Consider the following 26868-nt stretch of genomic DNA (forward strand, 5'->3'; position numbering starts at 1 on the left):
GAACGGTAACAGACCATAATATATCAATACACTTGGCCTGCAGTAAAAGCAGATTGTCTCCAGTTAAAAGGATTACACTCCCACGACTAGAACTTCTGGCTACTTTGATAGGTTCCCGCCTCTTGAAATATTTTTGCCAGTCAACAGGATTTGACAGCACGCGAGCTACACTATGGTCGGACTCTATGGTGGCCCTCGGTTGGATACGGAGTGACCCAAATCGCTGGAAGACATTCGTATGCAACCGCGTGACAGAAATTCAAGACTGTCGCCGATTCAGTGTCAATATTGTCCCAGTGAAGACAACCCCGCAGACCTTCTGACGCGTGGAATGTTAGCGACAGATCTAAATTCCTCTTCATTATGGTGGAATGGACCACAATGGCTTGCTGAGGCTCCCACTTCTTGGCCACAGGAAATTTCACGTCAGAAGGTATCACTACCCGATTCCAAAGAGGCAAACCCTCAAGTCCTTGTAATCAGTGCCAATGAATCACTGATAGATATTTTACGATATAGTCCGTATTGGAAGGTAATACATATCACCTGTTGGATTTTACGTTTCGTGGAGGTGACACGGAGAAGAGTGGAGTATCCACGCCATTTGACAACCACAGAATTAGAAGCTGCAAGGCTCTACTGGATACGCCAAGTTCAGGAGGAATGTTTCTGTACAGAGTTTACTGCCCTGACACGAAAGGAACTGGTACCGGCTACATCCAAGATTGCACGATTCCATCCACTTCTAGAAGACAACCTGATTCAACTTGGTGGTAGGCTCCAGTTTGCAGATCTTTCCGAGAATGAGCGAAACCCCCTACTTCTTGATGGCTCTCATCATTTCACTAAATTATTGATAAAAGAAACGCACGTAAGACTTCATCACATGGGAGTTCGTGTTGTGTTATCAGAATTGCGTCGTGAATTCTGGATTTTGAAAGCTAGGCAAGTAATCAAGAAGATCATTTACTCATGCCTTCCCTTTGCCAATGGACCGTGTTAAGTTTCAACGGCCATTCACCGTTTGTGGTGTAGATTTTGCAGGCCCGTTGTTCGTGAAGGCTGGAGCTGCAGATAAGAGATGCTACATCGTGTTGTTTACCTGCGCAACGACAAGAGCCATTCATCTCGAGCTTACAACTAACTTGTCAACTGATAAATTCCTACTTGCCTTTCAGCGCTTCGTAGGAAGACGTGGACTTCCGAACACCATGTATTCAGACAATGCTCGAACGTTTCACGCCGCCAACAAAGAAATATCCGAACTCCAGGAATTATTAGAAAATTCAAGAGTACAAACTCACTTGTCACACCACCATGTTACATGGAAATTTATAGTACCAAGAGCCGCATGGTGGGGAGGCTTCTGGGAAAGGATGGTATGGTCCACTAAGATGTGCCTCAAGAAGATACTCGGGCGAGCTCAAGTAGACGAGGAAGGGCTAAATACTATTTTGGTGGGGATCGAGGCCACTCTAAACTAGCGCCCTATTACCGTAGATGACAGTAAGTCTGATATCCTGACACCTTCACACTTCCTCATAGGAGAAAGGCTGATATCTCTTCCAAGTACACCAGATACTTCCATCTATCAAGATTTGACTAAGGTGTACAGACAGAGACAAAAGCTAATCTTACACTTTGAGCAAAGATGGAAAAGGGAATACCTCCTTCAGTTAAGAAGTTACCACGAAGTGAAGCAGATCAAAAAAGAAACCGAACTACGGATAGGTGATGTAGTACTTTTACAAGAGGATCTGAAGCCCAGACTGGCGTGGAAACGAGGCCGAATTTGTGAACTGCACCGAGGACAAGATAACAGAATCCGAACAGTCATTCTTCAGCTCCCGGATCGCTCAATGGTCACAAGACCAGTGCAGCTGGTCGTTTCCTTAGAAATCGACCGACCAGGGTGGGGAGGATGTTGAAGATTATGACCATGTACAAATTAGAGAATTTTACTTTTGTATGTTGACAGTTGATATAGATAATGACGAAACAGTTGACAGTAGATTATTATATTGTATGTTCACGAGACGTAATAAAAAATCACGATCAGCTAGTTTTGTAATAAACACACTTTCAGTTAACACCCATAAAACATATCAATATATATAGATTGAACAAGATCTTTCTTAAAAATAGCTAATAAAGGCGTTCTCTTAAACATGTATGAGAACATCTTCATTAACATTGAACAAAGGAAGAACGCTAACAACAAACAAAATGAAATCTCTGAAACCCTTAATATTCTTTTCAAAGAGATTATAAAAACCTTTCAGAAAACATCTAATATATTATCAATATACTCCATCCTTCTGCTCTCCCCTGTTCGATACCTCATCCTACCGCTCCCCTCACCACCGGTCTAAAGCATGCTGCTCATAGCATACAACCAGCAGCAAGCAACAGTTCCACACAAGGCCACAGACAGGTCAGCCGGACAAGAGAGAGAGATAGAGGAATGGGGCGAAGAAGTAAATACTTCAGACACCTTAAAATTAACTTACCTTAGAATTTGTTGAGGTCTTATACCCGTTCGTTTTTCTTTCTTTTTAGATTAATTCTCACAGTTCTCAATGTATTGAATCACATGGTTTGTCTGACAACACAACCAATACTTTGAGGAAATTCCACCTAGATGAAATAAGTCCTGTTCTACTACAAACATATGTATTTCGAAACATAAATAAGTCTGTGACAAATTCAATTAGTCACATAAAAATAATAATAATAATAATAATAATAATAATAATAATAACAATAATAATTTTGTGGGGCTAATTCTAGCCGAGTGCAGCCTTTGTAAGGCAGACCCTCCAATGAGGATGGGCGGCATCTGCCATATGTAGGTAACTGTTCACAAAACTACCACATTTTACATGCGTAAATTCATGTCCTCATCCTGATGTGGCGCAACTCTTTTCTAGCACACCTGTAATGAAAATGAGCTGCATGAACCGTTTCCTTAAAAAACATCGTTATGTTTAAAATTAATTGCCTCCCTAGTAGCATTAATCTACGCCAGAATGATATAGTACGAGGGCAGATCAGAATATAAGTTGCACTTCCCAGTTATGGCCATTTATTACACCACCTATATAACAGCAGCACGACTATAACGACATATTTAAATCTAGAATTTCATTTTTTGTCCGTATTGAACTGAGAACATAAGATAGGAAACTTAAAAGGGTCCACCTTTTCAATACAAATAAATGTTATAGTTTATTTACAACATATATTTACACTTGGAACTAGTTTCGACGCTGTTTGGCGTCATCTTCAGCCAAAATGTGGGAAATAGGCATAGGCGTAAGCATTCAGACATTTATATTATACAAGATGTTAAATAAATCAGTGTGATTAAATGAGAGACATGAAATCGTGAAGTACAATGTCAGTTTCAAAATGGTCATGAAGGGTGAGTCAATATTGTATAAACATGAGATAGGGTTCGAAAACATAATCACTTAAAAAACATATAAACTGTAACAAAACCACACGGAAGTTCGAGATGATGGGCATTGGAGATTCAAATTATTTCAGACGCTCTTCCATTGAATGTTGCCTGCCGCGAGTGTAGTACAAAACATAGGTTCGATTTCAATAAACACATAATACCAATATAATGGTCCGTTATTGGACATTACAAATTTTCCAGCTAACTCATTCTTGGTTGCCTGCGTTTCGGCCTCGTGTGCTATATCATTTGATGGCCAGGCAGGCATCTATTTTTGGAAATGAGACATAGCTCTCATAGTGCATTGGCACTGCTGGTGGCTTCAAATAGCCTATGCAGTGGCCTCCACGGTATGCACTAGCCTTGCGTCTTGGGTGGTGTGCTAAGTCCCAACTGATGAGCCTAACTTAGCACACGAGGGCTAAACGCAGGCAACCAAGAATGAGTTAGCTGGAAAATTTGTAATGTCCAATAACGGACCATTATATTGGTATTATAAATTTACTCATTCAGGACAAATATTTTAGGTTCCCTATGGGAATCAACATCTATATCATTCAATAAACACAATCGTCTCAAAGATGCACATAACATTTTAAAACATTTTTGGGTTGAGATGAAATTTGGCAGTTAGGGATTGAAATCACTTATTCACTAAGCGTCAATTCAAAACCAGCTGTGAAGGGTGAGACAAAATTGCGTAAGCGTGAGTTTGGACTCGATAAATGCAAATGCAACACACTCGAAACTGTAGGTTCGTGATAGATTTGGCACATAAAGGTCTGCGTTCACTCATTCATTGAATGGCGCTGGTGCGAGTGTAGTTCAAATACGAGTTAACATATTCAAATTTTTTGTAGTACAAGGTGAAATTCTCAGTTAAAGAATTAAAATTTGTTGACATTTCTTCGTCGGATGCCATGTAGGTCAAGCGCAGCATAAGTATGAGACAGGGCTCAACATATCCAAACTTGTACAAATGCATATAACATATCTAAATCCAAGTGTGAGATGAACATGGTAGTTAAAGAATCACATTTGTTGAGGGTGTAGTAAACATATTCAGCTCGACAAGAATACAAAATTCGAATTAAGGAAGACGTTCCTCTGAGAGCTTGGAAGTTGACTGTGCTAATATTTGTGGTCTATTGTTGCAACGTTACGTGTAGGGTGGGGGCAGTTTCTATGATGTTTATTGCGGGACCTAAGGCGGTAAAGCTAAGGCGCGAGATGAAGAGGAAGAGCACGGTGGATAGTTTAGGTCTGGGGAACGGCCATTGTTGGATTAAGAGGGAAGGAGCGGTAGGGGAGAAGGAGTGGAAGGAGGTGGAATATGAAGGGTGATGCGGTGAAAGTGTGTGGTGTGACAAAGTATTATGCATAATGTGAAAGACAGATCTGTTTTTCGGAATATTAATATTTTTGAAAAATTCAATGAGAAAGTCGAATAGGATCTTTGGTTTCTCTGCGATATCATTTAAGTTTAGGTTTGGATTGAAATATTGATCTAAATGAATGTAGAGGTTTTCAGTGACGTCTAGTAAATAACCTTTGTTTAGAATTTCTAATACCTCAAGATCTTGATCTATTTCAGTAAAGTTGTGCTTAAATTCTTTTATATGTAGGCCGGCCGCGGAAAAACGATTGTGTTTTATGGCATGACAAGCAAGCCTAAACTCGCTAATGACACTTTACAACAATTCCACCCACCAGTAATTAATCTTTCCACCACCAACTTAGATGAGGACGATATAAGAATTCTTTCGAAAGGTCCAAAGCACAACTGGCCTTGCTTCAACTCGGCCCTTACAGCCTCCAAACTCTTGGCTGGAAGAGCTGGATATTTGTCTCTAAAAGACTGAAAGACCCCCACATTAACTTTTTTAATGTGGAGAGAGAGTGTGTGTGTAGAAAGTCTTTTTTTTTTTTTTTGCCTGTTAAGAACTTGTTACATAGTCGACTGTCAACTGTAGCATCATACGCTAAATAAATAATAGAAATAAAGAATGGAGTTTTCTGTAACTCTCTAGTTACCAGATGCGTTGTTCTGGACTATTACCGTGTGTTGCACAACATTACACTGGATTTATACATAATATTCACGGGTAATAATAAATATACTATTAATTACATGTTCTTACGTTAAGTAAACTGTTATTAATATACGTACAGCAGATGTATCATGACATAACCTCACATGTTACTCAGTACAGATCATTCAACACACGAATAATACGATCACGATTTATACCAGATAAAGTCTGTTCATAACTATGTGAATAATAATAATAATAATAATAATAATAATAATAATAATAATTGAGCTCAATGTTTTCATTACTTACCGATGGATTAGAGAATTGTTTCCAAGTTACACTAGTCCATTACGCTTTCATCAACATTAGACAGTTCATCACCGAGGCATGCCGATCCATTTCGCCGGAGATGATGCAACGGTCCAGACGGTCCTTACAACATGTTTCCTAGCCTCTATCAACCCAGGTCCAAATGAATGGCCCTTTTCAGGGCCAAATAACAAATCAGTGTGTGAAAAATAAGTGTGTTTAGTATACAACTTTGCCACAGCCCAGGCAACTAGCTTAAAAATAATACTTGCATGGGACTGGAACTTTCTAACCCTCGAGCTCTGTCAACTGTCACTCATCCTATCGCGCTAGCCATGCGAGCTACTATGACACTTGACCTTCAGCTCTTACTTCCCAGTCTATACTCTCCACGGACCATCATCTCCATATCCTCATCCAACCCAGCACCATACCCTATGCAGCGATACATATGGTCTTTTACAGGTTCAAATAAACAAATCAGTCCTTAGAAGATATCACATCCCAGGCAACTGGCTGTTGAAAAGAATTCGTATGTGGAATTCGAACCCCCACCTCGAGCACTGTCCACTATCACATATCTTCCTGCCCTCTTGTCATGTGAGCTACTGAGACATTTGACTTACGGCGCCCACTTCCCAGCCTATACAGTCTCCCGGTCTGTGCGTCACCTCCTGTTTTGAAGTATGTGTTCTGTGTATCTTTACTCGTTTTACGGGTTCATTCGAGGTACCCACAATGAACTAATAGTGGCACTCACAATTCCTGGTGTCTTCTAGCCCATAAACACACATCTCGTTATATTTCCCTGGTTTAGGGAGAGGGACTGATGTCTTTGAGAATTGTAGTAAGTGTGAAGGGATGCATAAAAGTGATCCCAAGGGGCTGGAGGACCACGCGGTATACCATAGGATCCAACTGTGATGCAATGAAAATTTACTGGAATGAAGTCTGGTTTGCTGGATATAATACTCCTTATATCCAGCAAACCAGACACACGTAATATGCAGCATAGGAACATTTTTTCCAGTAGTTTGTAGGACACAGAAAAGCAACTGACCTGAATCTTCCATGTGCAGATGTTATCTAGACCCGTACCATCACCATCTGCTCATCTTCATGTTCTTGCGTAAGAATTTAAAAACTTAAGAATTCTCCGCTGGTCCATTTACTTTGTCCACCGGCATGGGATTGCGTTCTCAAGAAGTTCTGATTTATGTGAGATGGGGAGGGTCTCAGTTTAGTAATATAATTATGTTTGGTATTTAGGTCTGTGCTTGGGTGAAATTTCCTGCTTATGCAATATTGGTTTTATAACAGAGTGCTATTTTTACAATTTTGCTGTGTTTTGGTGACCAATGTTCAAATCCTGAGTGTTACAAGTGAAATATGTAATGTGAGTGGAATGTATTTTTTTTTTGAAGTCTTTATTTGTAAAATACAATATGATGTTTTATTTTTATTGACCTAACCTGTACTGTATAATGTTGTAACATAGGCATTTGTAAATAGTAGAATTCTGTCTATAGTTCCTGGAAAGATCCAGAAAGTTACATAACTTTTGTACAGGGTGTGTTACTTTGTTGGTATGTGTTCTAGAAAGTGTGTTCTGTCTATTCTGGAAAAATACGACTTTCGCGATCATGCGTATTCTAGAATGTTAGTCAAAGTTCGCGATCAAAAGTAAGGTTGTGATTGGTGAGTCTAGGTGGCGATAGGGAACACGTGCACGCTGATTGGTTGCCTCCAAGGCCAGTAATTCCTATATATAGTGAGCGAGGCAGTGTTCGAATCAATTCTGTATCCTGAATTCTGTCGGTCTCGGTTTAACTGTCTGCGAGCAGCCTATCTGGTTGACGTCCCCCGGCTTCGGGGATGGCACTCTGCTCGGGTAAGCACTCTTGAATTCCGTTCCTGCTAAAATTTCCGTAATGTTCCGATTTGCTTTTCATACAGGAGTCTGCCCTAACCTCGCCTAGATTCACCAAATTAGTTACTTATGACGCCTTAGTTTTTCAGCTAGACTTACCTGTTCGTTTCCGAGGCATTCCCATTTCTTGTTTCACTAAAATATGTAGAATGTAGTTTAATATTATTTCCCTTGGCGTTTGCCTCTGGTAGTTCTGTATCACTTTAGGTACGCTAAGTTTTGGATAACCTTTTTCACATCACTGTATATTGCATTGTACAACTACATTGGTAAATAGATGTATAGTTGATTTGAAATTTGAAATTACACTGCTACGAAATAACCTATGTATATCACTGAACTTATAGCTCATAACTTGGAATGTATTCGTAAAATTATCTTGTAAATAATATTTTTAAAATCTAAGGATCACGGTGATTTATTTGGAATCCGCTGTCTAAGCCATGTCCATGCCTTTGGTAGGTTCCCAGCCTTTTCATCTTCCCGGTTCGTTGTTCACTAGTTGGCTCTACTGATGTTTACGTACATGTTTTGTTGGAGACCCGCGTGATGCCAGCTACTGTTTTTCCGAGAGTGTAGTGTTTTCTTATATTGTGTATTGTACTCTTACCTTCCCTTTTGACTGTGTTTGTGCCTTGTTTGTGTTACCACTGTAGTAGTAGGTAACACTGAGTATCAGATATTCTTCCTTTCTTCTAGTTCTGCTTATTGTTTACGTTTGTTACAGCAAACCATCGATGAATTTGCAACTAGGGTCGGTCAGCAGGCAGTCGTGGTTGTTGCAACACCTGGTAAACCCCAGAACAGCTTTAAAGTGTTCGGTGCTAAACCTCTGGAAGATGTGGTGAGTGAACAACTGTTATACTGCCCTAGTTGAAGGTTATATTAAACGTTCATTAAACAAAGTGCATTGGCGTGTCGTTAGGGGGTGCACTACTATGAGGATGCATGCATTTGGGAGATAGTGATTTCGAACCCCTCTGCTGGCAGTCCTGAAGATTGTTTGTCGTTTCCCATTTTCACACCAGACAAATGCGGGGGCTGTACCTTAATTACAGCCACAGCTGCTTCCTTCCCACTGAGCGGCTCAGGTGGTTGAGGTGCTGGCCTTCTGACCCTAACTTGCAGATTCAGTCCTGGCTCAGTCTGGTGGTATTTGAAGGTGCACAAATACATCAGCCTTTTGTCGGTAAATTGACTGGCATATAAGAGACCGCCTGCAGGACAAAATTCCAGCACCTCGTCGTCTCAGAAAGCCATCATAAAAGTACTGTATTTACTCGCGTATTAGACCCCTTTTTTTTCTTCCACTTTTACAGCCAAAAGAAGTAAGGGGTGTCCAATTTGCACAATAACCTCAAATTTTGTGCAGGGATCAGATGGCTTCTGGGCTATAAGAATCTATAAATTATACATGTAAGCATTCTATACTATTCTTCAACAAACTTATGAATGTATATATTGGCTATTTTTGTTGGAAGGCAGTATTTCTAAATGTAAAAAATATCAATAAATGGTGAGCATAAAGTTTGTTAACCCTCAAACTGGTAGCTGACAATAGATCGGCAGGTGTGCGTCTATCTCAACCGCCGCTGACATAGATCGTTAGGTGTACTTTACCAATAAATACAGCTAGAAGGAGTTGTGAATATTTCCGTTAGATGGCAACATTCATCAAGCATGTTTTCTCGTTGGAATGCGGTACGTTTTGGTATTAAATACGTCCATTTATGTGTGATATCTTTGAAACAAATGAAGATCGCAATTCGTATAGCTATCACACGCGTGTTGATTTTGTTGTGACTTGCTTTCGTTGTTTACTGTGTGTTATGCCCACACAATGGCTACATTTATGGATTTAAATGTTGAAGATATTCTAATAGCATTAAATGCATCTGCAAATTCAAGGACTACTGCAGCACAACGGATAAGTGTTGTGCCACCTGTGGTAGGTTTGAACACCCACCTGTTAGAGCTCTATCAACTACCGTATTTTTTTATTGAATATTTCCTAAAGTATTAACACTATTTATGTCAAATTTGCATGCCTATCATCAGAATTAATTTTTCTACATAATGTATATTTTAAAAAGGTTCAGAAAACTTATTGGTCATTTATAATTGATGTGTAAGTAAAAAAATATTTTTGATTTTTTGAGGGGGCATTTAAAAGGGCAGAAAATTTTAAAAATATTTCATTGAGCGTAAATCAAAACCACTTCTCAAATAGTCCAGTTCATGCTGAATGTTTTGGTGTATTATATGTTCCGGTACATATTCTGTGACTAATACATGTGTCAGAGTGACATAAATCTGGTACTGCAAATGTGTGCTGCACACCCACTGGTTAGAGCTATTTCATCTACCGGTTTGAGGTTTAAAGAATAGTGTAGAATGTTTACACGTATAATTTAATAGATCCTTATAGCCTAGAAGCCATCTGTTCACTGCACAAAATTCAAGGTTATTGCATATTGGAAAAGCCTCCCTGGTTCAGATGGCAGCGCGTCGGCCTCTCACCGCTGGATGCCATGGTTCAAATCCCAGTCTCTCCATGTGGTATTTGTGCTGGACAAATCGGAGGCGGGACAGGTTTTTCTCCGGGTACTCCAGTTTTCCCCGTCATCTTCCATTGCAACTACACTCTCTATTATCATTTCATAGCATTTATCAGTCATTAATAATCACCTTGAGAGTGGCGACCCCTTTGTAATTGTAGCCTATATAAATGGTTCATTTGTTACATCCCTGACCCGGTCAAAGACGAAAACAGGTTGTAGGTTTCCATTTTTATTGCATATTGGACACCCCTTACTTCTTTTGGCGTTAAAAGTGGAAGAAAAGGGGGGTCTAATACGCAAGTAAGTACAGGGCTTTTATGATGTTTTTGTGAGATGGCGAGGTGCTGAAATTTTGTTCTGCAGTAGTTCTTTTACATGCCAGTAAATATATAGGTATAGGCCTACATGTACAGTAAATAAAGGCAGTTTTAGTCGTTTATATCACATCATTTGTTTCATCTCACTAATTCCTATGATTAGTTTGACATCAGGAAAGGCATACGATTATGAAAATTCTACGGAAATTCGTCTCGCTTCATACTCAACCCCATAGATGAAAGGGATAATTGTAATGTATTATCATATTATGCAATATTGATAGAAAATAACAATGGCCAGTCATTTGTTTGTCAGTTGAGCAGAAGGCCTACCGTACAGTAAACCTGAGTAAATCTAATCACTGTTTTCATTTGAATTATTGTCTTGTCGCCAACTTCCCTGCTACTGGCATATCTTCATTCCAAATGACGTAGTCTTCACTGCCATCTTGTCAGCCATGCATCGAGAGCATTGATGGTGCCGTCTTCTTGAAACTTTAAAAAAATAGTTTTCTTCCAGACTCATCATTATTATTATCATCATCATCATCATCATCGGTTTGCCCTTCCAGCGAGCCGGGTAGGGTGTTTGAAAACGAGCGTCTTCCAAAGTTGCCTATTCAAAAACATTTCGTTGTCCAAGACAGATTCCCAATTCCATCCTCTTCTCTCCACGTCTTCCCTCAGTTGGTCCATCCATCTTCTTCTTGGTCTTCCAGCTGGTCTTCTACCTGTTATTCTCTTTTCCAAATAAGCACATGGTAACCTTGGGCTATTCATTTGTTTAACATGCCCAAACCATTTAAGTCTAGTTGACCTAAGTCTTTCCTCCATCGATTCATTTAGATCGGATCTCATCATTTTTCACATGATCGAGTCGGGTCTTTTGGAGGGCAGTTCTAAGAAATTTCATTTCACAGGCTTGAATCCTACTATAATCCTTTGATGTTAGTGTGCAGGTTTCCAGAGAATATGTAAGGATAGGAATGAAATATGACTTGTACAGGGTCATTTTTGTTCTTTGTGGGACTTTCTGATCCCATAGTAGGTGTCTAACGATGCTGTAAAAGTTAGAGCCTTTGGTTACTCTGCTTGTTATTTCTATCTCAGCTCTGTTATTACTAGCGATTACGCTTCCTAAATAACTGAATTGGTGTACTACTTCAACTTGGTGGTCCTGTATTTTTATATTGCATTGTGTATAAAGTCTGCTGATTTTTAATGCTACTGTTTTTGATGGGTTCAATTTCATTCCATAACCATCAAACTTCTTACACCATGCATTCAGATTATTTTGCACGCCCTCCTCTGTTTCATCCCATATTGCCACATCGTCTGCAAACACCAGAGCCTGAAGATCTTTATTACCTTTTCCTTTTAGTTCCTATAAAATGGTATCCATAACTGCTATGAATAGAAGTGGTGACAAGGCACTTCCCTGTTGTACTCCTTTGGTTGTATTGAACCATTCAGAGTCCAAACCGTGAGAATCAATTCCCAAATGGTTTCTGGAGAGTTTGTGTTTGTGTAGCAGGAGCCACTCCTTTTGAATAAAGACGTGCTGCAGAAAGTGTGCCAAGCCACCAGTTGATAACTAGCTTATGTTACGAGTTGTATTTCCAAATGTACTGGTAATACATGGTGACGAAGCATTATTTTGATAACTGCGGCTGCTGAAAGCTAGACCCTTGTTTTTAAGTATATTTCATGCTTGTTCTCTACATTTATCATATCAGGATTTACCAAAATAGCTGTAAGTGGGATAAGAGAGACAGCATTGTTTAGGTTTGGTTGTGAGAAGTTCCACGACGGAAAGAATGAGAATAAATAACCGGAAATTTTGGCCCCTTTATGGTATCTACAGGTGTGGCGGTAATGCGTTTTATTATCATAATGTTTCATTTCAGTCATTCGTTGTCTCTCATTTTTTTTATTAACACATACCCTAGTATGTTTTGTTTGGTGTCACCAAAAATCGTTGAAAGTAAGTGGGGACATAAAAAAATCAATATCATTATTATTATTATTTGTTAGGTACGTTGGTGAGTAAAACAGTTGTGATTGGATTGTTTTTATCACGTTTTAAACCTACTTATTTCACCCCAAAATCCTATATTGGCCCGAGTTAAAAGATATTAAACAATTGCTTTGTTAATGATCTCCTCTGCCTATATTAATAGGCCTAACAACAGTGAATATTTCTTAACTAAATTAGACTCGTTACCTCATCCCTAGGTGGTGCAGCTCTTTTTTTTTATTTTTTTTTATTTTTTTAGATAGGCCCCCCCAGTGGAAGCGAGTTGCATGTACCATTTTTACCGCCAATGAACCTTCCTGCCATTCATAAATCTCTGGCAATACGGTACCGGGAATCGGACTCGGGCTCCCAAGAACGGCATCTAATTGTGCTAACCATTACGCTGGCAGACATTCTTAACTACAAAACACAGACATATATAAATGACTGATGCGAGCTTGCAGTGCGTGGGTCAGACACGAAACCATTCACCTACTTATCCGACATCAGAGCTGTAGTGGGCCTACGCTACGAAGGCAGACATTTCTTAACTACACATCACAGATGTACCGCATGACTTCGAGCGTGTTTTCATTGCGTGGGCCGTACGGGCGAAACTATTCACAAATTTGTGTGATGTCATCAGAGCTGCATAAGGGTTGTACCCGCTTTGAAGCGGACTCGTTCTTTTGTGACGAATTACATTGGGGGGGGGGTCTTGTATGCAAGATTTTTTTTTTTTTCATTTTCTTCGTCTCGAAAAGCCAAGGGGATCTAATACGTGAGGGGGTCTAATACACGAGCAAATACGGTACTCTTTCATTCCCGAATTACTTCAGTAATAAATTTATCAAAGGGAACATTGGTGACAACCCACTTCCTTGTTGAAGACTCTCTTGATGACAAGAGGGTCATCATTGATCAAGATTTCTTGGTGCGCTTCATGCTGCCGTTTATTGTGTAAACTTTTTCCTTCTGTCCTTTTATGAAAAATCTGTTCATCTTTGGAATCTGATGCAGTGCATGCAGAGTATAACGTTGCAAATTACATCATTATATCTACTGAGAGTACTTGCCTATGTTATGTGAAGTATGGCCTTCCATATTTATGAATTCTTGTATGATTGAGTAATTGAATGTACTTATTTACCTGCCCATTCATTATGTGTAAATTTTCACAGATGAAGAATATTAGGACAATGATCATGGAAGAATTGGAGACTGCACTTGCACAGCATGCCCCTCCTCCAGTACAAGAAGACCCCTCGCTTTATGAGCTGCCGCCACTTATTATTGATGGTATCCCCACTCCTGTTGAGAAAATGACTCAGGCTCAGTTACGTGCATTTATCCCCCTTATGCTGAAGTATTCAACGGGCCGTGGAAAACCAGGCTGGGGACGAGAATCTACCAGACCACCATGGTGGCCCAAAGAGCTCCCTTGGGCTAATGTTAGAATGGATGCCCGCTCAGAAGATGAGAAACAAAAGGTAACTCTTTAATTGAGTTCGAATGAACTAAAATTTTTGTGTGCTCGTTTATAAATATACTGTATACCCTAAAGTTTCCAAAATCTCTTGAACAGTATTTGTAAAGAAGATTTCCCCTGCATTCTGTCCTCTCGGTGTCTTCCATTAGCTGCTTCTAGATTCTGTAGAACTTAAAATTAACAACATTTCTCAAGGATAATAGATTGTCCTTAAAATACTCTTGGACATACTATTACTTTTGCAGTAAAACTTGGCATACACAAACAAAATTTCTCAAGAGTAATAGATTATTACCCTTAAAGTACACATGTACTTACTTCTCTCATGCAGGCATGTTTAAAAAATATATAGGTTCACAAATGTGTTATTCTCTTGGAATGATTTGCCTGCTTTCTTTACATTAACCTTAAGCTTAGCCATTACTTACAGGTAGTTACCGTATTTACTCAATTGTGAACTGAACATTCTCTTTCCCCTCACTATTTTCTGGACTCAAAAATAGCCCTTTGGCTTACATGGCTGATAAGGACGATGACGCCCTGTATCGATGCAATAGGGAAAAGTTCTGAAAAATAATTCCAGGAACTGCCATGAGTGAAGTTATTGCCGTTGAGTGAACTTACTGTTGACAAATCAGTAGGTTTTCTTCTAAATATAGTGTATTTTAATTACCATATATAGCTGCATAATTTTTCCCTGCCAGGCTACGTGGCTCACTGTTGAGGCTCTGGCCTTCTGACCCCAACTTGGCAGGTTCGATCCTGGCTCAGTCCGGTGGTATTTGAAGGGGCTAAAATACGTCAGCCTCATGTCAGTAGATTTAATGGCACATAAAAGAACTCCCGTGGGACTAAATTCTGGCGCCTCAGCGTCTCTGGAAGCTGTAAAAGTAGTTAGTGGGACGTAAAGTCAATAAAATTGAGCATCAGTTTTTCCCTGCACGTAATATTCCCACCCTTAATCTTAAAGTGAAGATTTGAGTACAAATACAAATTCGCATAATTTTCCCACCATGGTTATGTAGAAAAAATTCTTACTTACTCATTGGTGTTGTTTCCTTTTGTCTTTTTTTCTTTCTTACAAAATGTGCCATTGTGAAAATATTGAGGTTATGTCTAGACAATAATTTTTAAATATAACTTTCGTAACTTGATTAACATGTAATTTATCTCATAATAGAACCGTATTGAGGATAATATATTAAAATAAGATTCTTTTATTAACAACCACCTACTCAATACAATACAATACAATACACCAATTGAATTATAAAATAATCATGAGGTGTCTTAAATAATGGAACATGTTTCGTTCGGCATAGCGAATATCATCAGCCGTTAATGTACAAAGACTAGGTCAGGGCCCTGAGCTTAAGTGATCAAAATTGTTAAAAGAATAACAATGTCGTAATGTCCTGCAAGCAAGAGAGGCTAGCGTGCGCTAACGACTCAGTTAATTGGGACGATAGAATGAGTTTGTTTTTGTGTTGTTCGTGCGCTGTTAACATCGTTTCTGTGTTTAGTTTCGTTGGATTTGTAGGCCACGTGTTTTTTCTTGCATTTCTATGCTTTCTCCCTCTCTCAAAGTCTGCATTGAATTTTTTTGTATGTGGTAGTTTCGTGTATCTAAGTGCATCATTTTAATGAGTTGAATGTTTTTAAGGGGATTCTGTCGTTGACAGTTTCTGGTATTTTCTTTTCTCGTTATGGCCAAAAAATATAACAAACGTTATCTCCAATAGTTCAGAGATACCTATAAATTTCATTTCATTTTATCGTCTGATGAAGGAAGCTACCGCATTTTCTCCCATAATTAACGCCCGTGCATAATTTACGCATCCCAATATTTTTGGGTCCAAAGTGGAGAAAAAGAAATGTTTACGTATTTGACGTACCCACAATTTCGAACATCCATCACACAGCTCCGGATGGGTTTCAAAATAAAGATGTCTACTCAAGTACAAGTACGTGAACCTTTTCGTGATACCAGGTTTATCGGGGGTAAAATGAAATGGTGTATGGCTTTTAGTGCCGGTAGTGTCCGAGGACAAGTTTGGCTCGCCAGGTGCAGGTCTTTTGATTTGACACCCGTAGGCGACCTGCACGTCGTGATGAGGATGAAATGATGACGAAGACGACACATACACCCAGCTCCCAATGATGGTTAAAATTTCCGCCCCTGCCGGGAATCGAACCCATGGCCCCTCTGACCAAAGGCCAGCACGCTAAGCATGTAGTCATGGAGCCGGACTTTGCGGGGGTGAGGAGTAAGGAGGGAGCTTTTCCGGTTCCGGTTATACTGCCAACTGAACGGAAATGAAATTGAATTGAATCGATAATATGATCGATCGATATGAATTTCCTAAAGTTTTATTATCTTAAACCAACAATTGTGTCACACACATTATATAACATGATATAACATTTCTTGATACAAATTTTGTTCCTAGCATGAATTCTATAGCTTGTCTTTGCTGTGTGAACAACAACAGTAAGAGTATGTAAAGTGTTCGCCAGATGTCTCACGGCGATGCATAAGCGATTCATAGCTTGTGTTTCAAAGGTTTGCGAGTACGAATCTCGAAGATAACCGAGGTATACCGATTCAGCACTAGGGCGCTCGGGTATCAAGAAAAGGTTTGCATACTGTAGCAGGGTTCCTATTGCGAAAGCGGGCATTCCAAATACAAGGCAACGTGCTGTTATTAGCCGGCAGGGAATCCCACTGTACTAGTTTTACGAGTGTTTCGGATACGGGACATTCTGTGATCTCAAAATTGTTTGTCAGTCCACAGTATTCGAGTAATACTGCATCATACAAACTTGCGGTGATCAGTTACACCGAAACATATGCGAACAGCGCAGCGGGCAGCATGTATTCAGTGTCTAAATGAAACGTGCGCTACCGCGGTAACAGAAGTGCACTTCAAGTAGCCAACTAGTCCCGCAAAACATTTCGCAGACCAAAAAGCGGCAAGTTTCCGCAAGTAGAGGAGGATCTGCTTAAATATATGATTTTGTTATGCAACATTGCATAGGCCGTTTCTCACAAAATAAGAATGGGGAATAGCCGCTGCACATGGAATTAGTGTCTCGGATTTGAAGGTTAGCCGAGGCTTGATTAATTTTATGAAGAGAAATGGACTTCTTCTTTGACGAAGAACAACATTATGCAAAAAAATGACTAATGATTTCAACCATTTTCATCGCTTTGTGATTGAGAAGCCTAAAGGGTTGGAATATTTGATCTCCGTTATAGGAACCGCAGGTCAGACGCCAATCAGTTTTCATATGCCACAAAGTTGAACAATCGATAAGAAAGGAACATAGTGTTATTGTATGCGCTACCGGAGGGGAAAAACAATGATGTACTGCAATGCTTGCTGTAACAGCTGATGGCAGAAAGCTTGCACCTTAAATTGTTCTAAAATGAAAAACAATGCCTAAAGAAAAATTTCCGCGAGTGATCCACATTCGTATTCAAGAAAAAGGGTGTATTGACACGTCACTCGTACAAGATTGGATACGATCGGTTTGGGGTAATGTAGCAGGGTCCCTCCTTCGATGGCCGACCCTTCTCGTGTTGGACAGTTATCTTCTTTTGCCGGTGTGTCATTGTTATGACATTACATGAATTGTACTTTTATTAGTTCATCTTTATTTCACTTCAGGTCATATTGTAAGCTCGTAACGGGAAGAATATTTTCCAGTGTCGGTACTTCAAACCGACGTGTCTAACGTACCTGATGTACCCTATTTGACTTTTCAGGAAATAAATCTAAATTTTACGCCAAATGACGGTAACCGCAAATGAGTTGAACCAATTGTGTTTATATAATATTTGATGTAACTTTTAAATGTAAATGAATTGTAAATAATTTGTAAATATCTGAATTATTAATAGAAAAGATTCGCACAATGTGCAAAGAAAATAATTTTAGCTCTCATTTTCGTCGAGGCAGAATTTGGTCAGTGACACTAATCTTTTCCAGCATGACATTGCGTGGTACCTCTCACAGCTTTTCCCACACAATTTGCATAAACGCTGTAATTCGTTTGGTTCATGTTAGTTGGCTCTGCTGCATATCCGGTGGTGAAATCCGTGAACAGCATATCGCGTCATTACATGTCTTAAGTTCATATCCGGGCCTTTTCCATTCGCTGTTTAACATAGTGTCTGCAGAGTAGAATTCCAGCCATATTTCTTCCACTTTTCTCTGAAGGTCTATGAGCAAATTCTGGTATGCCGGTGTAGAGGATAGTTGCAGTTGTAGGCGGAGATCTTCTATGAAAAAGTTTCTCTTTCAGCAAATATACCAGTCGCGATCGGGTGTACTTTGATACACATAAAGCTTGTTTTGAGAATTTGGCTTTCACTTTTTCTATATCTGCTAGATTGCTTTTGGTAAGATACTCCCAAATTAATGCCATGCCATATGTTATTACGGGGATAATTTTCAATTTGAATATTTCCATTGCGGTTGCCAGCGAGATTTTTGGTAGATTTTTTATACCAGTCATGGCTAAGGTTGCAGCTGTTATTCTTTCTTTGACATGTATCGTGAAAACAGTTCCATATGTCTGCAAGGTGATCCCTAGGTATTTAAAGTGAGGGACGATTGATAGTGGCTCGTTCCTGTATGTGATCTTATCATTGGCTGCTGATGTGCCTCCTTTCCTGAACGTCATTGTCATGGTTTTCGTTAAGTTGCAGTTAATTTCTGGTGTCCCACTTTTCCAGTTGGTCAAAGGGAAGAAATTTTGTTATCTCGGGTGACATAAAAGAGCCATATCGTCGACATAGACCAGTATTTTGACGCCCGCTTTGATGTATTTGGTGATATCTGATGTGGCTATATTGAACAATAATGGGCTCAGTGGATCTCCTTGTAGCACGCCATTTTTCTGTTCTAGCGGTCTGGATCAGTCAACACAGTATACACTATCTGTACCAGGTTATGCCCAAGTATATTCCTAATAATTCTTGTGATGTAATTTTCCCCTATGTACCCTACCAGCTTTTCTATTATCATGGATTTGATTATGAGGTCAAATGCCTTGGTATAGTCCACGAAGGTCACATGGAACTTTCCTCTCGGATTCCTCAGGGCTTCCTCACTTTTGTCCATAAGACATTTCACAGCGTGTAAAGTCGATTTGCCCTTGGTGAAACCGAACTGCTCTTCAGGGATGAATTTCTCTATCATCTTGTATAGGCGGTTATTCAGGAGACTCGTTAGGATTTTGAAGGCTGTACGTTCTAATGCTATGTCCCTGTTTGCATTCGGATCTTTAATATCTCCTTTACCTTTATACAATAGCTTCGGCGTGGCTTGCTGCCAGATTTTTGGCACTGTACCTTGTTTCAGTTATTCGTTAAAGATGTCCTTCCATAGGTCTAAAAAGTATGGCGCCATGCTTTTGACATGTTCATAGTAAATTCCATCTGGTCCACATGCTTTATTGTTCTGAGTGTTCTTAATTGCTATATCTATTTCTGTTCGAGTGAAGGGTCAAAATGCACTTCCATAACATTTGTTGCTTTTGGTCGTGTTTCATGTGCTTGAATATCTGAATTCCTTGAATAATTTATGCATCCGAAATTTTCGCCTGTATTTCTTGTCAAAGAAGTGCGTTAATTACGCGAGAAAATGCAGTATTAAGTATTTTGTTGCGTGTGTCAGTGAGACATACTGTAAATATTATTATTCATATGTGTCATAAATAAGAATGATTAGCTATATTTTCTTGTAACCATTTTTATGTTTTTTAGTTTAAGATTTTCAGTTTAATGGTCAATTTGCAATGTAACTGTAGATATGTATGCCTTTTATCCTGACCTTTTTTCACCTAGACCGTGGTGGAATATATGTGATGAATTTCAAGAATTTAAAAAAATCTTCCTATTTTTGGTTTCTAAAAGTTGGCAGGTATGCGTTCAGTTCAGTAACTGGACGTGGAATAGTTTCAATAACGTTGCAAAAATAATGGGCAGAATGAAACTAACAACAGTCATGACATTGCAAAACAGCGTGATTTACGGCCACAAATGCTTAAGATTTTGTTTGATATAAATTAGGATAACATTGTATATGTTTCTACAGTTTCTTGCTTCGTTGTTTCGCAGTAAAACAGCAAAAGAAATGAACTTCCGTGTTTAATGACAACCTGCCATTATTGTAAAGAATCAATCAAAATATTAGGGGTTAGAAACTTCATTTTGATTGGTTCATATTGAACTGAGATTACATATTTATTTATTTAAGTAAAATTTAAGATTCCACCTATTCAATACAATATACTTTTGCAATGCAGTTTTTTACATAATATTTATTTGATACCAGTTTCAACCCTGCTCGGGGTCATCATCAGCCATAAACATTGCTTGAAGCAAGGTCATACAATCGCTAGAACTGATATGAAAGATACGCATTTTAGACCAGTTAGTACCTAGAAATACATCAGCACTTCTTTAACAGAATGTTCTGAAGCATTTATTTTACGAACTTTTATCATATTTGTGTTTACTTAATTCAGCGCTACACAAGGTTATACACCTTTAGAACTTCAGAACCTCACTATCTGGAGTCAACTGTAGCCACTCTATAATTGCATTCAATTTGTCATAATACTAAAATACATGTGCTTTTATCATCTTTGTATCTTATCATTTAACTTTTAAGCTTGACAATGTCATATTTGTTTATTTTAACTAAGATGTCATGTTAAAAATGTATTGTTTTAGGACCTTTCGACTGAATTGTATAATCGAATGTTTATGGCTGATGAAACTGGTATTGAATAAATATTAACCTGTAATGTAAAAAACTGCATTGCAAAAGTATATTGTATTTAGTAGGTGGAATCGTAAATTTTACTTAAATAAATATATATGTAATCAAAATATTACAAATTACAAACAGCTTTCGCCTTCATCTCTCGGAAGGATGACTCCCGTGTGCTCTGTACTTGGCGAAATTGAACATTACTATTGAGACCATGTGCGGTCTGACATCATGTTAAAGTTTCCAGGTGTGTCGTATGTAAAGAATGAAACAAAGCCTGAAACTTCTTCCAGTGTAAACTTTTAACAATTTGAACGGGCCTGTTTTGGGGTCATGGCCACAAGTTTTGACATAGAATATGTACCAGGTGATAAGTATTATGGAAAGAAAAAGTATCTAGTCGGTATGGCTTTGACATTTTTTCTCCACGTTGCCACTAGATGTGCTCGGCTGTAGCTCCATATACGTGAAAATTTCCTCGCATCGCTGTGGTGCAATAACTTTGAGACCCTTATAATAAGCATTTAGACACTTGGCATTGGTTATATGGGTCTTTTTGGAATTCCGATAAACTGCTCCATCCTCTCGAATGTGTTTTAGATAGCTTTGGATCCATGGGTGGTATGAATAAAAATGAGAATATAGTATGTACTCAACTTTTCTGAGTATATACTCCACTTCATAAGAATAAAGTTCTTGAGAATGTACTCACTATCTGAGTATATACTCATGTTATGGAGATGGTGTAGTATATACTCACCTTCCTAAGAGTCTGAGAGTAGTTTCTCTTATGTGCTATGAATAAAAGGGAGTACCTTCTCAGATTGATGAGTATATACTCACTTTGTTTTGAGTATGGCTGATAGTTGTCTCAAGCTTGAGCATATACCAATTTTTAGCTTCTGAGGAGAAATAACATGGCTGAGTATATAATGTGGTGCCTCGTGGAAAAATTTACAAGGAGAGAAGTGAACATGTGGACTCTAATAATGTTAAAAGTCTATATCATTTTTGAAAAGTTAATGTGGATTGGTTAAACCTATACTTATTTGGACCAGAGAAACTGGAAACAAGAGGTGGTGCTGTTAAAAACATAGTCAAATTAAAAGCATTTTGAAGATTGGTAGGTGACCCAGGATTCGAGAGTAGGAGAAGATCTAAAAATCTTGTTGCGGTTATGGACCGCATCATGGCTAAAGCTGCAGTGTGGATAAAATTTCCTGAAACAGATATGGAATTTGAAGTTGCGAAACAAGAGTGGTAGGAAAAGTACTACTTTCCAGCAGCGGTAGGTACTCTTGACTGCACTCATGTTGGAATTAAGAAGCCTACACATTATGGTGATGAATATATAAACAGGAAAGGTTATGCAAGTATTACTGTACAGGCAACGTGCAATGCCATGGAAGTTTTTACCAGTGTCGATGCGTCATGGCCTGGATCTGTGCATGATTCTCGAGTCTGGAGAAATTCAGCTGTCCAGACAACAGTAAGTCTGAATAGGGTAAATGCGTTACTGTTAGCGGATAGTGGCTATGGTATTGCACCCTGGCTTATGACACCGTTCAGAAATCCACAAACGCCTCAAGAAATTGCTTATAACAGGTGCATTACCGAAGAAAGAGTTGTGATCGAACGATGTTTTGGGCAACTAAACCAACGTTTCCCTATTCTTCAGCACAAAGTACGCCTGTCTTTAAATAAAGTGCCAAAACTGATCATTTGTTGCTGTGTGTTGCACAATATTGCCAAGTACTTACAGGATGAGGACCCTGAACTACAACCATTAGGTGGCAATGTAAGGTTAGAAGATGGAAATGAGGATGACATGGCAGCTGCTGCAAATATCAGGTGGAATGGTGAAGCTAGGCGAAATGAATTGGCAGAGATAATATATCAAGGTGTTTGAGTTGCAGCAAGTACCAGTGTCACTCTTGCTTATTGTTCACTACCAAATATCAAACATGTAAGCAAAACAAGTTATATTTAGAAAAAACAATACAAGGTTGTTATTCCACAATTTGAGATTTCAACTTTTTTTCCTTCAAGTCCAACACTCTTACTTGCTTTAGTAGCACCAAGCGCTGACGTTCAGTGTTAGTGAAATTTCTTGTCTCTTCCGTCTTGTATTCCTCGAAAATATTTCGTTTTTTCCTTTTAGGGGTGGATTCATGACTTCTTTAGGGCTGCCTCCTTCTTCCCCTTCCTCTACTACTACTACTTCCACTATAGGTGGAGGAAGGTTGTCTGGTTCTACTTCCTGCCATACATCCAGACCTACTCCAACCACAGTTGTTCCTAAGAAAAAATGAAAATTCGTTTTAAGTCACTTATATAATTTAGAGTTATATATAGTTTCCTCACATGCAATTAATGAATAAAACGCAGCTAACATCCCAGGATTCAAACCCGGGTACAGTGAACCAAAGGCTGGGTGAAGTTCATATTGGCCTAAAGTAACAATGAATAGAAATATCGTATCCTTAAAATCCGGAGTGTTGGCACACAAAATACCCTCTACAACCTTTATAAACCCGTTCAAGAAAATAAATCGTGAATATACTTTGAGGACATACCTGGAACTCTTGTCACTGTTGGATTGGTATCCCCTTCCAGCAGTTTGTAAATAATCTTCTCCCAGTCCTTGAGAACAATCTTTTTGTTTCCCGTTTTATTAATACCACACTTTTGCTTCACTCGCATTTTCATATTATTAATCTTCTTCGTTATGGTGCTCGTCTCCAAGTTCTTGCCACACATGGCTTGCAGCTTTTTCTGAACTACTTCCAACGATTCGGATTTTTCCTTCCGAACCGCCGGCAATTGAGATTTGCTAAAAAGTACACCATGTTCCCGCAAAATACTGGCAAAAGTTAATGGAGAAACAGTTTCCAAAGCGAGGAAAAATACACGCTACAATTAAACACACGGAGATACTTCACGAGCACGGTTTGTTGGTGTATATGTGTGCGGTATACGCTGTTGAGGTTATGTAGCGAAGCACAGAGCGAACAGTTGACGATCACGCAGAACACGTGCATCTACTCGATTTCGAATGATCCACATGGCGGTGCTGTTGAGTATCTGCTCCATCAGAGGAGAACCTTTTTATTCTTAACAAATGGAGTACATGCTACTTGGTCTGAGAATATACTCCTACTAAATGCTCATGCTCATGAGTGTATAATTTGAGTAAGTACTCGCGTTTTATTCATACCACCCCATGTATTGTCCGTATGTTGTGACATTTTAAAAGTCCGATATTAGGCAAACTAAGAGTAACACAGTTGCTTTTGCCATCCTAATCGCAGTGTTACGTGAAACTTCTAAATAAAATGGGAACACAAAATTCCTGGCTGAGCCAACAGACATTCCTTGTTAGTGCTCTCTGAACAAGGTGTGTAAGCCATTTCAACTGTTCTTGATCCATTTTATCAGTTATCTCAGACTCCCATTTGAGCAACGAACCATTCTCATTTCGGTTACATCCGTGGTGGGTGGGGGACGCAGACGAAGAATACACCCATGGTATCCCCTGCCTATCAAAAGGGGCGACAAAGGGATGATGACATTAGAACCATGAAACTACTTGTGCTTACTACCATTACGTGAGGAATACTATGGGTCGACATTACTTGCAGTTAGTACCACCATGTGAGGAACACCACGGTTCTGTTATTAGTAGGGTCTACGATCATGTGTTTTCCTCCATAGCGGGGAAGGAGGCATTCGGCTGCGCGAACTAATGCGCATGTGCCGTAATGCTGTGCTGGAATGTGTTGGTTCCGCTGGGTTCAGAACAGATCTACGCTACCTATGCGAAGTACCACTTTACGAGAAACACCATAGGTATATGTTGCCTGTGATTAGTACCACAACATGAGAAAAACTATGGGCCGATTGCAGAAACGATGACTAGTTTTAAGCCTTAGACATCGTCTACCTAACCAACGCCTAAATCGTTCACGATCTTCCATTGCATAAACAATGTTCAGTCGATGTTTAACTAGACATCCCTTAAAGTTTCAGTTTTGGTTTGAAAATGGATATAGAAGTATCTTTCATGTAACTCTTTGCTTGTCGCAACCAATGAAATTTGCCAGTGCGCGCGCCGAACGCCAGTCAGCTATTTGTCTTCCTACACATTACTCAAATATGGCTGAGCATGACTTGCCCACAGATAAGAGTATCGTTTTCGGTGGAAATTAAATCTCATCATATTATCGACACTAAAGCGACACGGCACCGTACGGGGAAGTGTAGCTTTCATTATAGCGTTGTTACAGTGAGTGTAATCTACTCATAAATACGGTAGCTTCGACGAAGGGAAGATGAAGCAATAGTAATGTGTAACCGAGTTTGTTGTACGGGCCATATAGATGTAGCTTGCATTCTGGAGATCGTAGGTTCGAAATGCATCATTGGCAGCCGTGAAGATTGTTTTCCATAGTTTCCCTATTTTTACACCAGGCAAATACTAGGGCTGTTATTATGGCCACGGCTCTTCTTCCTCAGTCCTCTTTAAACGATAATCACCACCACTTGCCTTTTCCTATCTGATAGTTGCCGATGATATACAGTATGTATAAAAATCCCATACAACCTACTTTTTAGTTTTCACTATTATGTGTGTTTACTTGGCAGTAAATATAAGTGAATCCCTCCTGATTGATATATGTGACAGCCCTCAGACGATCGGGACACATAATTCTGATATGTAGTCGAAGTGACCTATAAATCCATGGAAATTACCTCGTGTACATAATAAAATATATCCGTTGCCAAGAATTGTATTCAAGTTGACAGTTACCGGACTGTCACTTTGTCGATCTCAAGAAACAAGTCTCTCGTAAAGCGAAATCTTATTTTATTGTTATCTCCCCGTGCATGTCAAACGAATTGCTGCGATTTAGCAGCGGGCGACCCACAGAGAGGCCGTCGGACTAACCTTTCTTTCCGGAACCGTTTCAACATGATCATACAAATTACATATTTTATGGTACATAACCTCTAATTGTGATTCACTCCTCTCATTTGAGGTTAAACAGTGCTCTCGGCAGTGTTTAAACATGACCGGTTGAACATCGGTTTTAGACAGTGTCTAAGTGATAAATAACGTCTCTGCAATGCGGCAGCCATGCTTAGGCATTGTTTAACCATAGACATCGTCTAAATACCGTTTCTGCAATCGGCCCTAGGAGTTTGGCTGGAGCCCATGGTAAGTATCACTATGTGCGAAAACCATGGGTGGACGTTACCTAAGAGTAGTTCCATTATGTGACGAATACCATGGGTTTGTATTACCTGTGGTTGTTACCATAATGTGTCATACACTGTGGGTCTACATTGCCTATGATTAGTAGCACTATGTGAGTAACACCATGAGTATACGTTGCCAGTGATTAGTTTCACTTAGTGAGGGACACCACAGGAATACCGGCACCCATGATTAGTCGGAGTGCCATGGGTCCGCTTTGCTTGGGCGTAGTACCCTTATGTGCGAAACACCATGAGTGTTTTACCTGTAAGTGATACCATTGTGTGCGACATACGATAGGTCTACATTTCCTGTGATTAGTAGCACCATTAGAAAAACACCTTTCTGTGGTTTCCCATTTTCACACCAGGCAAATGCTGGGGCTGTACCTTAAGGCCACGGCCGCTTCCTTCCAACTCCTAGGCCTTCCCTATCCCATCGTCGCCATAAGACCTATCTGTGTCGGTGCGACGTAAAGCCCCTAGGAAAAAAAAAGAAAAACACCACTAGTCTACATTACCTGTGATTCGTACCACTAGAGTAGGAGCACCAAGGTTCTACCTCCCAGTGATTAGTTTCATTATTGGGGGGTCGGCAACCTGGATTTTGGATCCCTTTAGATAATAATGCATCATCCCAGTATTTCAGGCTTTGTGAATTGGATCCACTGATGGTTTTCGTTTCACTATAATTTTTTCATCATC

At 39.4% G+C, this 26868-nt stretch overlaps 1 protein-coding gene across 10 annotated transcripts in view; it reads left to right on the top strand.

Moving 5' to 3' along the window:
• Positions 1-26868, top strand: part of ewg (DNA-binding protein Ewg) — a 281799-nt gene that overhangs the window by 96632 nt on the left and 158299 nt on the right. For all 10 annotated transcript variants that reach the window (XM_067145587.2, XM_067145586.2, XM_067145589.2 and 7 more), the window contains 2 exons: positions 8466-8582; positions 13815-14123. In XM_067145587.2, the coding sequence (XP_067001688.1) occupies positions 8466-8582; positions 13815-14123 (426 nt within the window). The remainder of the gene's footprint in view (positions 1-8465; positions 8583-13814; positions 14124-26868) is intronic.

The sequence above is a fragment of the Anabrus simplex genome, chromosome 4, assembly GCF_040414725.1.
Source record: "Anabrus simplex isolate iqAnaSimp1 chromosome 4, ASM4041472v1, whole genome shotgun sequence".
Classification (NCBI taxonomy): Eukaryota; Metazoa; Arthropoda; class Insecta; order Orthoptera; family Tettigoniidae; genus Anabrus; species Anabrus simplex.